Raw genomic sequence first — 13,061 nt, 5'->3', positions numbered from 1 at the left:
GAGTACAGTCGAGTCCGCGTCATGTGTAACAATAAAACCAGCATAAAATTGAGATGAGAAATTAGATTCGATTCAATAAACCAGTTGAAAAAAAAAAAACGGTTCACCAGTTCTTTTACGCTCGTCATTGGTGATGACGTAATGGCGTCAAGTCTATCAAACATTCAAATATATAAAGTCAGTAATCACAACTTCAGTCAGTTAAAACATCATAATCATGAAAAGTTTACAATTAAGTTTTGCAACAACGCACCCAAATACAGTAACAGCAATAATGTGCATACAAGGATTTAAGTCTTGAAGATATAGTAAACAAATTAGGTGTCATCAGCACAGAAACCATGATCCACTTTCTATACGTAATTCATTGCGATGTATTTGTTATTAAATGAATTTACGTTTCACCAGATTGCCCTTCATTCAAGCCCTCGATACAGTTCAGTATCATCAGCTGCTCTCGTGTTCATGTTCTACTACAAACTCAAAATGTGTCATCATTAACTATAAACACAGTACAGATATTTCATATATCATCCCTTATTCCTATTAAACATAGAGTCTTTAGAGTCTTAATTATTGTCCAACTTCCCTGAAAACCCCTTTGGACTATACATAATCTACAATATACAGATTAGAAACATGCAAAAAAAAAAAAAAAAAAAAAAAAAATATATATATATATATATATATAGATAGATAGATAGATAGATATAGATATATAGTTATTTTATCACACTTTCCGATGTACTGGAGGACAATATAGTGGGATACAATAATAAAACGGCTTCATTTGTATTTTCATGCACTTGTAATACAATAAAACCTTTGAAACCTTTTTTAAAAGGATACTAGTTCTGTTGACATAAAATAAAAATGTTCAATGGCAATGACTAGATGTAACAGTGGTATTTTTTTATACATTTTTATATTTCCATTGGTTTAATGGGTTGAAAGGTTAAAATATTAATAGAATGTAAAAATTTACAATACCAATTTATAATTTTTTTGAATTTAATTACTTTCTGGACTCGGGCGGACTCGACTCGGACTCGGCTTTTAAGAACTCGGACTTGAGTCCAACTCGGCCCCTTTTGGACTTGGACTCGGACTTGGACGTGATGTTTAAGGACTTGGTCTTGACTCGTACTCGACAAAGGTGGACTCGGACCAAACTCTAAAATGATGAATTGAAATGTTTTACATCCTACCAAAGATAAAACTGTACTGGATTATGAGTTTTACGAGAGTTTGTGTTCCTTTATGAAAACAGACTGTTTATGACTTGTGTTTTTCAAGTTGAAATTGTGTATAACACAATTCATTGGGCTTGTCCTGGGCACTGCCCCCCGAGACCAGAGCCAATTAATGCCTGTTTTGTGCTTTGAAAAATAAAAATAAATACAGAATTCATATTTTATAATTTTATTTGTCCTATCTTATAATTTTTGTGGATATAATGAGTAAGTTTAGAATTCATTCTTTTTAATTACTATATTGAAAAAGAAGCTTATTTTAGTGGACTTCAAAGTATCGCGGTAAGTTACGTGAGTGGACTCTCTTCTCGTTCTGTTCCCGCTTTAGTCTACATGCTAAATAAACAAAATGGACATTCGTCGTTTTTTTAATAATCCCACTAGTAAAAGTGTGGAGTTTTCTAACTCTGGTACTTCAACCATCAATTCCACTGTTGCTACTGACACAGCAACTGAGGCCGGGTGTAGCAGTCGATTCTGTTCCCCTCTGAATGTCTGTTTCCCCTCGGGTTGCCAGGTCCGTGTAATAAACCCAACCAAATAGTAGATCAAACATTTTCCCAAAGTAGCCTTAATTCCAAGGATTTGGCAACATACCCGCATGCAAATACACCTGAATGTAAGGAACGCAAAACGGGACAAATTTCTTGCTACACTGCAGCATAGTAAAATGATTCTCAGACTCCCGTTTATGTTCTTTTTTTTATTATTATTCATCTTGCAGTTCTTCCGTTATTTTTGTCTTATGTTTTTACATTTCATGTTGAAAAACCTCTCGTCTTAAATTTATTTTCAAGTTTAAGATTTAGGACGGTATTTTGAACTATTTGACTTGCCGTACATTCAGTCACGGTTCTTGCGCACGCTAGTTTTGATCGTACGTATAGTAACTCGGCAACTACGCAAGAATTGTAGTATGTTTGCGTAAAGGGAAACAGACATTCCGAGGGGAACAGAATCGACTGCTACATCGCATCTGCTGGTTGGTGCCCCCCCACGCACAAAAGTGAAACTCCGCCTATGGTGAATGCTCATTGCAATCAAATAACTTTATTCTTTGAAGGGTCACTATCTTGCAGTTTAGGGTGATCAAATAAAGCCAGTGCGCATCGAATCTATTTAGCTCTCACTGTAACTATAGAGAGCTTTCACACTAGCACTTTTGGTGTTAGTTTAGATGGTGTGAACGCTGTTTTCCACGTGAACTCCGGCACGGTTCGCTTCTGATGTGAACGCAGTCGCACTAAATCTAGGAGGTGAAGCGCCATTAATGTTTGAATTGGTCAAACTGTTTACTCACTGGCTTTCCCGAAAAGCATGACTGACGTGCTGCAGCAGACATAATTTTATATCTAATTTCTGCTTGAAGAAACAGATTCCTGCATTATTTTCAACCTTTGAATTCAGTGTAAGCGCATTTGTAAATGAATCAAAATGTTAAAAATCCGAATTACAAAAATGAAGAGAGCAAGTATCCATTTATTTTGGCGGTACCTACTAACGGGGGTAAACACAGCTTCCATTATGATGATGAAAAAAACGTACAGTAGTTTGGAACCAAACAAACACGCGCGCACACACACACACACACACACAGACAGACAGACAGACAGACACACACACACACACACACACACACACACAAACAGACAGACACACATACACAGACACACACACACACACACACACACACAAACAGAGAGACACACATACACAGACACACACACACACAGACAGACAGACACACACACACACACAGACAAACAGACACACACGCACACACACAGAGAACAGCAGTGGGAGGGTGAGCAATATCAGATCTGGACCATGCGATCGAAGTGTGAAAGCAAAGCACCCAGTTCACATGTTATTTACTTGCTCTGCTACGAATTAAACATTTTAATATTGTAAAAGTAACAAAGAATAAAGATGTTTTACATATATTACCCACCCACATATTGGCTTGCTTTGGCTACTGGTAAATTAATCGGGCATTGGTCCGTTTCTGGTCATGGTAAGGCACCGAAAGGCCACAGGTGCTTCTCAATAAATACAAATGTTTTTTAATTTCAGCAATTCAACAAATTGTGATGTATTAAATAAATTCAATGCACACAGACTGAAGTAGTTTAAGTCTTTGGTTCTTTTCATTGTGATGATTTTGGCTCACATTTCAACCCACCAATTCACGACCTCCATAAATAAGAATACTTCATAAGAGCAATAAAAAAACCTGGTTCTTTGAACCAGTGTCAGTTTCCATGGAATGAAAGAGGGCAAACTAGTGGAAGATGGGGGTACTGACATTAACCTGCTCTATTCACTGTATTGCACATTTTTGTTACACGTTTTCAGTTTTTCATTTCAAGTACTGGTGGTTTTGATTTTGTCTGGATGACATGCTGTCCTAACACTAACAGGTCAGAGCTCAGGTACCACCCAAAATGTGGCCATAACCAATCAGAAAAAAGAAATCTAGAGGGTCAGGTTATCATCAAGTACTTGACACCGATGATTGATCATGAAACGAATGATTGCAGAGGCTTTAAAAAATGATCAATCGTTGCGGTCAAGTCTGAGTACTCTAGTACTTGTGCACATCCCTATTAAACACATATTAGTACTGATGTATACTGCATTGATGTATACTGTAAATGTAATAAACATTTTAATCATACATCTTGTAACATCTAGTTTTAAAAAAAAAACTTTATGAACAATAAATGGGGCCATAAAGGGCATATTCTTCACTGGTTCTTTTACAAAATGGTTGTTCAGGGAACCAAAAATGGTTCCTTTATGGCATCCCCGCGAAACCCCTTTTGGTTCATCTGGTCACCTTTTTTTTTAAGAGTGTAGACCATAGAAACCAATGATATTACAAAAATGTATATGAATTAAACAAATGTTGGAGACAAGTGGGGGGGGGGGGGGAAATCATACAATCATGCAAATTCAAAACACTGCTTTTCAGATGTTTGACCCATCAGGAATCAGAAGCAATGTGCAGTTCCACAATCCATAATCCATAAAAAAAAAACAATGATTCTAGAAATTATTTATTGTGTAGATGCAAAATAAGCTCTTTTACAACAGTGAAAGATTACATTTAAAAAAAATTATACATTGTGCAGTTTGTATTCAAATATTCAAGTATTGCTCAAAGAACTGTGCATAATGAAACATACAAGCAACTACATAGTGCATTTTAATGCCTTTTTTACATGATAGGATATTAGTGAAATTTTATTATTTAACATATTGAACCGAAATGAACCAAAAGCATCAACGTGCATTAAGACACAGAAATGGAGATAAAGATTGTGCCATTCCCTTTTTTCATAAACTTTCATGTAAAAATACATTTTTTGTTATAATTTCTTGTTTGTTTTTTTTAATCGTAACCCTAATGCAAATCCTAGCACTACAAAAAAATCCAAGCAAATAACACTTAAGTTAAAAATAAGATTGATAAAATAAATATCACATGTGCAATCGTGCCGAGGAAAGCCAAACTCTTGCTCGAGTGATGCCATAAAAGACAAAAACTCATACAGGGGCATTAGATCTTTATCTTGCTTCTTGAGGCCTTCGTAATACATTCTACAAGGCTACGCCTCAAAGTAAACATGTTCAAATGCACCCTCTTACGATTATAATTTGATTTTGTAAATATTTCTATTTAACATTACTTCAGACAAAATTTTTCAATCTTAATAATGCGATTAAGCTCATAATCGCAGCAAGCATAATCATATAAACACAGGTGGCATATCTTGATTTTAATCAAAATATACAGGAATGTAAACACATTAAACGCATTCTTGCCAGTCTGACCAAATTGTGCATGTCCTGTCCTTGCACCTCCTCTTTCTGTGTCCATCATTTGTGATTGACATGAATGTAAATAATGTATATACAATAATATACAAGAGGATACATCACTGAAGAACATGAATATGAGATAAAGACATGTACAGTAGATAATTTGCACCAGTGTGTTCCTCATTCACTGTTCTCATGTTAATCACTTGCAGTCAGGGGATCTGTTGATGCTGGATGTTCTCACTTCTGGTTGAACCATTACAGTTCATCTGCCCTAGAAACGATACAAACAATATTAGAAAACTTTAGCATTAAGGCTTTTTTTTTCATACCTATTCAGTATATTATGTTTAACTTCATAAAACCCCATTCATGAGCATATAAAACTGATAAGCTTTTAAAGTACTAGACTTTAGGGTCTCCATATTTAAATGCATATTTAAAGGACAAATGAGCATGCAAAAAAAAAAACTGCTATTATAGTGTTTGTCCTGTTTGCTGTTAGATGGACGAATGTGACTATTCATCAAAAAAATGTCTATTTTTGTGCATCTTACAGGTTTGGAATAACATGAGGGCAAGTAAATAATGACAACTTTCATTTTGGGTCTTTAATTAAAACAAACTCACCATTTAAACGTCTGGTTTTGTAGGTTATAGACATGATGACTAGAACTGCAAACACACAATTCCCTACAGCTACTGCTGTCCAGTAATGATGTCTAGATTCCAGATCTGCAGGGAAAAAATAATTAAAGCTTTAACTATTCTATAAATTCTTGCTACAAATAAATACTACGTCTTGAGAAATTATGAGCTGCCAGCTGGAGAAGTTGCACACAATTTTAACTTAAGACTGTTAATGTGGTCATATTTACCCCATTTTGTTTCAAGTGTCTGACCGTTATGAAGGACGTGACACTCATAACTCTGTTTCTCGTCTCTGTTTATCTCCACGCTGGTTCTCAGCTGGAAGGTCTGATCATCGTTGGGTCGGACTCCTGTAGAGCTGAAGGGTTGGAGTTCAATCTGGTTCAGTGTGATCTTCATGTCTATGTGTTTGGGGTCGAAGCCAGTGGCCAGACAGGTCAGAATCAGCTTGCTTTGGTCACGAGGAGCTTGTAAACATGTGAAGAGCCGGAGAAGCTGGAATCACGAATATAGTATTTTAGATCCACTCACAAACGCTTGATTCTGAGCACAATAAAACCAATGATCGAGAACACATACTGCTGATCGAAACATTCAATCTGGAGATCCAGTCCATGCAGTTCTTGAGGTAGGAGTGGAGATACATATTGTGAAATCTGTCAGTGTCCCACATCAATTTGGTTTCTTTAGCCTTTGGACTTTTCTCAGTCCACTGAATTGTGTCATAACTAAAGGCAATGAAATCCTCTCCATCATATCTGTACTCATCAAACACATTCACATTTATCACTGAACCATCTGGATGTTTATCCACCTCACAACCGATTCTCCTCTGTAGTGTAATGAGGCCTAAACATGCAAATAAATAAACAAAACTTATTACGACTTAATAATATATTGCAACTCAAAATATACAGTGGCCCATAAAAGCAACACTTAAATATATTGATGTCATTCCAGTAAAAACCCAACAGACTCACGTTCACATGTAGAGATTGTGCAGTTTGCAAGAGTGTTAACTTCATGTAGAAACCAGACTTTAATATCGAGAGGTTCTTCAGTATTTCTCCAGATTTCTCCAATCAGACCGTCTCTTTTCCACGTTCCTTCTTCACTGCTGTAGTGAGAGATCTGTCGGTCATCATACAGACCCACAGCACTGAACACACGACCGGAGAACCCATCAGGTTTGGTGAAGACAGTGCAAACAAACTGGAGATGGTGTATCTCTGAAGAAAGATAAAGACAATACAAGAAGGATGTTACTGACAAAGTGATCACTAGAGTTAAATCTAAGTAAATATAAGTCCATGTGTACATTATGTCAGCACGAGAAATAAATTAATACATGTTTGACACAATTTTAGGGTGTGTAAATGGTTTTTCAATTTAAGGTGAACTATCCATTTAAGTCAAATCTTTTGTTTAGTGGTGACTAAGAGATCTTTAGGGGCAGAGTTTTGGATACTAAAGCAGAGGGCATCTCAAGACTCACTTTTTACAAGATTACTGATAACAGTTTTTATTTCTGAAAGAATAAAACTGATTATATCAATATATGTATTTATTATGAGCATAACTTAATGGCGGTCTGAGCTTCTTAGATTTGAACACTTTTAATTATACTTTTAAAATTAACTGGATCAAACAAACAAAAAAAAAAAAAAAAAAAAAATATATATATATATATATATATATATATATATATATATATATATATATATATATATATATATATATATACATATATTAGGGCTGTCAAATGATTAAAATTTTAATCAAATTAATCAGAATTTTCAGTGGATTAATCATGATTAAATCACTAACTACACCTGAATCCTAACCATTTTTTTTCTGAAATGCATACCAAAAGATAAATAACAGGACACAGATACATAATTTTCATGTATTGTTTCATCATGTGGTTCTTTTTTTCTGAATTTCAAAAGTTTAACATTTACTTAGATCAAATTTACCTGAGCACTATATCAAACCATGCCATTTAACTACAGATAGTGTAAGAGTTTTAGGTGAACCAGTGGTTAAATATAGCCACATATCTATGAAATTATGCATAGAGAAACTCGAAAGAATGAACTCAGAAACACAAACATGCGCCACAATCACATAAGCAGCACTCTGGGCACTCTTGTTTTTAGGTGTTCATTTGCTCTGCCACAATACTTTAGGATCGATATTTTCACGTTCTGAAGGCTTCAAGTGCCAGTAAAACCAAGTAAAAATGCATATGCTTTTCCAAACAGCTGTAATTTTCACTGCATTGCATGTAGGCGTTCTGCGCATGCGCAGTGTGAAACACAGGACGCTATAACACAGTGATCCTCAAATCTGGTTCGCGAGATCCACTTTCCTGCGAAGTTTAGCTCTAACCCTAATCAAACACGCATGAGTTTGCTAATCAGTGTCTTTAGGATCATTAGTAAATCACAGGCAGGTGTGTTTAATTGGAGTCTGAGCTAAACTCTGCAAGAAACTGGATCTCGCGAGCCAGATTTGAGGATCACTGCTATAACAGGAAGAAGAAGCTCCAGCGTATCAACTACCAAAGTCATCTCTGTTTATCGAGCTTGGAATGAATGTATTTGAGACTAACTGGGGTAAAACCTTAAGCTTCTTCGGTGTTTTCGTCGCGGCGCTCGCCGCTGTTTTTTACTATCTTGCCCCCTTTTGTACTTTGTAGATGCCACCCAAGAAGAAGAAAGGGGTCATAAGAAGCTTTTTCATAAAGCAGAGTCAGAGTGTAAGTAGGCAAAATAACTAGCTAACCACAAAAATAAACTAGCTGTAGTGACTGACCAGGCTTTCAAATGCATATTCTGTGGAAAATAGTATTAAGTTATGGGAGTGTCCCCACCAAAGCTGAGACCAAACCTACGCCCATGATTTTAATATTGCCTAAAACATCAAAAGAAGTTTAAGCAACAACATGCAGGTATTGTACATAATCGACCAATCGTGGCGCTGCGCGTGAGATCCACAGGGAAAGATCAAAGCGTCATGATAAGCGCACGTGTTTGTTCGTTCTTTTGTTTTGCGCTCCGATCAAAAAAAGTAGATGCAAGAGCGATTCCATAGCATAGCCGTCGCTCTGCTCTCATGAATGTCTCACACGATCGACCTGCACAGTGCAAACTGCAAAAACCTGGATATTTTAGACAATATTAAAATTATGGTCGGGGCGTCCCATGTGAACGGCGCCCATGACCACCAATTCCAAATCATGAACATCTTAACAACATCTTCTAAATGTCTATTTGACATCTGATGGGAAACGTCTTATAGTCGTATTGCAGATGAGTAAATAGTCTAAAAAGTAACGTTAGTCTTGCAGATGTAATGCAGACGTTAAATAGACGTCTTCGTGATGTAACTATCAGGGTAGCAGAGGAATTTATTTAAGATTTTGGTTCTTACCACAGTGTACATCAAGGATAAACACAAAAACCAAATCGAGTGTGTAAATGTCCATTTCGGTAAAAAAATTTACCGGCCACTGGCGAGCATGCCCGCGTTTGTCTATAGCGTCATTATCACACGAATGCCACATGGCAGCGGGGTTGTTTTCAAAAGTAACCCCAGGCGGGAAGGAAGTCGACCGGAAGTTGAAGTCGGCTGCGTGCCGCCATCTTGTAGCAGAACTTTTTTTTATTATTATTTAACAAAATGCACAGGGGATACAATATCAAACACAAAAAAATAATAAAAATAATAATAATACAATACTCTCAGAGTAAAGCAAGGCAGTAGATAAGGGATAGTCTACTAAAAAAAACAATTCACAAAAGATTCATAGACATTACAAATACAAAAGATGAATAAAAGTAAATAAAAATAAATAACATTGGGAATACACAAATAAATAATAAATCTTCAGAAATTCATGAACTTACAATGAAACCATAATTTATTTAAGCAACAAAGAAGTTTTAGCAGCTTTCTTATTAGCTGATAAACAAAGAGAGTCATAAAATAATTTTAAATCAACACAAAATAGTTTAAAGTTGGGCTTCGAAAAAGTTACTTTACACTTATGAAGATGAAACTCGTCACATAAAGTGAGCAATTTTAATCTGTCATCCATCTCCTTTGACCGGTGTCCCAAATCAAAAACAGCACATTCACAACCTCAAATGTAAAGAGTTTGTAATAAGCAGAAAATATTAGCCAGGCTACTTTTTTCCAGAACTCTTTTGCATAATCACATTCAAAAAACAGATGTGGTATTGTTTCAATATTAGAATTACAGAATGTGCAGTGAGAAGATATGTCGGAAAAATTGTGGCAAAAGGCAAGCTTACAGGCCTCCAAGGTTTGCTTCTGAAAATTAGCAAGCTTGAGCGCAAGTTTGTTGCATTTAAAATCGGTTGGTGTAGGGCGATAGAAAATACAGTCTGTACAGTATAAACACCATTACACCTATGGAGAGTCCCCACAAGGATGACCAGACATGTGTGTGTGTGTGCTGTTTTAATTGTTTATCTTTCAGATTGAAAACACCCAAACTCGTCTCTGAAGAGGTTTGAGCACATGAATAAATCTTGTTCACATTATTTTATATCAGCTGTAGTTTATTTGAGACTTATTTCATATTTGAAAGGCAAGAGATAGTCTGTTTAATGTTTCCTTTTGCTCTCACAGGACAAAGACACAATCCCTGTCTACTCTCCAGTGAGGACTGAATGCAGAAATCATACTGTTTGACATCTACTATGTCAGAGATAAGATAAAAGGTATTCTTTATTGGTGTTTTTTGGGATTATGCTTTTATGAAGGATGCTCTTGTATTCCCTGCATTAAGCCCAGATCATTATCTGTTATGTGTAAGATTTTACAATGTGTTATTCATAAGAATATAGTGATTATGAAACTGTGTGGTTTGGAGGGTGATTTTACCCCAGTATCATAAGGCAAAGATAATGCAGTTGTGAAATGTATTGTCATAACACTTCTTCATACTCACTGGCCTTAAGCATTGCTTCTGCATCTTACAGGTCCTGAAGCCTCTCTGAGATCTTCTTCTGTCTCTCTGTACAGTAATCAGAGCACAGAGACATCTTTAGATTCACAGCTAAGAGACAAAAATCTGTCCATCCTAAAGACTGAAGAGACGTTTCTTTGAGGACCTGTCAATTACATAAAGTACTGTAAGGATGCTATAAAGATAAACACGTCACACATGGCATCTTGCCATTATTCACAAATAATCATTTCTGAATATGCAGTTATATTGCGTGCTGTTTGGAATTAATTTTATTCGTGATGGAGTGCTCTTGGAGCGAGTGAAAACCATGACGCTCCTACTTTTAAAGGATCGGCTCCTCGCTCCAGGCAGAACACACTCTTTAAGGAAGGAGTCCTCCTCTGTTATTAGCATTGTGCTGCTCCGGTAGGACATCGAAAATGTGAAGGACAAAAAGTATTTAATAGGTTGTAGTTTTGAAACATTTTCTAGAATGTTTTTGCTTTTTGTGTTTTTATTTTTTTTGTTTGACTGTTTTCTTGGCGATGCACACCAAGGTAAGAACACTGTTATTACTTTCAGTAGACGATCCACCGGTGTAACGATAGATAGATAGATAGATGCAAATGATTAAGTTTTCATCTTATGAGCTATTTTTTCAGGCTTCTATGCTTTGGTTCAGTTTCACTTTAATGTAATAGAAAAGGACCTATACATTGCCATTAAAGTGAAATAACTATCTATCTATATATATTATTAAAATGAACAAGTAACATTGAAAACCATCAGCATCCGACCACACATCGTTATGGAAAACTAAACTGTGAAAAGTGAAATAGAGAACGCAATAGCACTCCAGGAGCTTGTGGATGTAAGTTAACCTGTTCTGAAATGTGCTTTTTGCAAACAAAAATTAAGAATTGCAAAACGAAAATGTAACCGCGCAAAAGCAATGATTTTGCAGCACATATATTCCATGTCCATATCTACTAATTTATTTGCAATGCTTACCTTTACCCTTTTTCGTTTCCGTCAAGTTTGAGCTTGTGATACTATTTTTCCCTTTGGGCTTCACGTTTCTGCCATAGACAGGTTTGTATAAAAACAGGTTTCTGCACGTCTCGCTTTCTGGCACTGATTTGACGTGGGGGTGTAGTCAAGCGACGGGGGCGTGTATAACATGCCTCCCTGGAAGTGACTTGGATCGTTTCCTTTTATTCACTAGCGTTCAAACATACATGTTTTCGTTTTATTTATTTTATTAACAAATGTATGTGTGTATTAGCAGCGTTGGCTCAAGTTAAATAAGTTGTTAAAGGGTGGGTGAAATGCTTGTTTACACTCAATATCCTGTTAATCTGGAGTACCTATAGAGTAGTACTGCTTCTTTCATAACTCAAAAAAGTCTTTAGTTTTATTATATTTAAAAGAGAAAGATAGTCTGTACCGATTTTCCCCGGAAAAACACGAGCGCCTAGAGGCGTGACGTGTGGGAGGAGCTAAAGAATCATGAGTGCCAGTAGGCTTTTGCGTTGAGAGCGTTTGGAAGTTGTGACATTACCGTGAGGAAAAAAAAAAACATCATCCAAAGAAGCCATGGCTTACAGTCAGATTCAGCCATTTATTTATGATCCAGAATCAGATCCCGAGGCTGAAACTGAACGAGAGCAGCAGCAGCAACGACTCGCTCCGAGCGGGGCTCGAACCCGGGTCTCCGATGGGAGGCGGACGCACTAACAAGGAGGCAGAGATACTTTAAGCAGTTTTACTCACCGCCTGCGGTTCCAACACACGATCGTGACCCTTTTTCCTTGGGATTGCATCATCCTTAAGAAATAAACGATACGCAAATCCGTCGTCAAACTGGGCCTTGTGAACAAGCATCTTCGAAATGCAGGGAACAAACACAAACACTTGCACAACTCCGTTGATGCTCTGTAAAAATAAACTCCATCCACTGGTCCCTTAATGCTGTTTCTCTTTGGTAATCTGTGCAGGGTTGTCTTGCCCTGGCAACCAAAAACACACTTCTTTTGTGACATTTGGCGACGCTCTCGCTCTGATCAGTGAAGTCTGTTGTGCTCTCAGTGCTCTGCTATACGGGAGCGCGCTCTTCCGGCAGAAGTTCCTCAGGACCCATATAAGGAGATTCCGCTCCATCTAACGTCACACAGAGCCATACTCGAAAAAAACTTTCCCAAACTTGTGACAAACCGGAAGGAGTATTTTGGGAACAAAAATACTCCTTCAAACGTACAACTTAATTTTTTAAACTTTCCATGTTTAGCATGGGAATCCAACTCTTTAACAGTGTAAAAAACTCAGTATGCACTTTTCAGAGGTGGGTAGAG

The 13,061-nt window shown here is 36.8% G+C and overlaps 1 protein-coding gene and 1 long non-coding RNA gene across 3 annotated transcripts; one reads left to right on the top strand and one right to left on the bottom strand.

The window, feature by feature from the left end:
- Positions 1 to 4,469: 4,469 nt before the first annotated feature.
- On the bottom strand, positions 4,470 to 9,333 carry LOC127935150 (H-2 class I histocompatibility antigen, D-K alpha chain). 2 transcript variants are annotated; one of them, XM_052532765.1, is made up of 6 exons: positions 9,165 to 9,332; positions 6,710 to 6,958; positions 6,309 to 6,578; positions 5,957 to 6,224; positions 5,709 to 5,813; positions 4,470 to 5,352 (listed from the first exon to the last, which is right to left on the bottom strand). In XM_052532765.1, the coding sequence occupies exons 3-6, from the start codon at positions 6,321 to 6,323 to the stop codon at positions 5,291 to 5,293; spliced, it is 450 nt and encodes a 149-aa protein (XP_052388725.1). In that variant the 5' UTR covers positions 6,324 to 6,578; positions 6,710 to 6,958; positions 9,165 to 9,332; the 3' UTR covers positions 4,470 to 5,290. The 2 variants fall into 2 exon arrangements, with proteins under 2 accessions (XP_052388725.1, XP_052388724.1); XM_052532764.1 differs by lacking the exon at positions 6,309 to 6,578 and having other exon boundaries at positions 9,165 to 9,333.
- LOC127935151 (uncharacterized) lies at positions 8,408 to 11,451 on the top strand. Its single transcript, XR_008147994.1, has 4 exons — positions 8,408 to 8,490; positions 10,237 to 10,267; positions 10,389 to 10,480; positions 10,742 to 11,451. It is a non-coding gene; the product is annotated as an uncharacterized LOC127935151 (long non-coding RNA).
- The last annotated feature ends 1,610 nt before the right edge of the window (positions 11,452 to 13,061 follow it).

The sequence above is a fragment of the Carassius gibelio genome, chromosome A19, assembly GCF_023724105.1.
Source record: "Carassius gibelio isolate Cgi1373 ecotype wild population from Czech Republic chromosome A19, carGib1.2-hapl.c, whole genome shotgun sequence".
NCBI lineage: Eukaryota > Metazoa > Chordata > Actinopteri > Cypriniformes > Cyprinidae > Carassius > Carassius gibelio.
This window is presented reverse-complemented; position numbering and strand designations above follow the sequence as displayed.

Coding starts and splice junctions, on each gene's coding strand:
- LOC127935150 (XM_052532764.1), bottom strand. CDS start 6,754: ATGAAGTTAACACTCTTGCAAACTGCACAATCTCTACATGTGAAC. Junction 6,225..6,709: donor CACAATCTCTACATGTGAAC/GTGAGTCTGTTG, acceptor TCGTGATTCCAG/CTTCTCCGGCTCTTCACATG. Junction 5,814..5,956: donor GACACTTGAAACAAAATGGG/GTAAATATGACC, acceptor TTTTCCCTGCAG/ATCTGGAATCTAGACATCAT.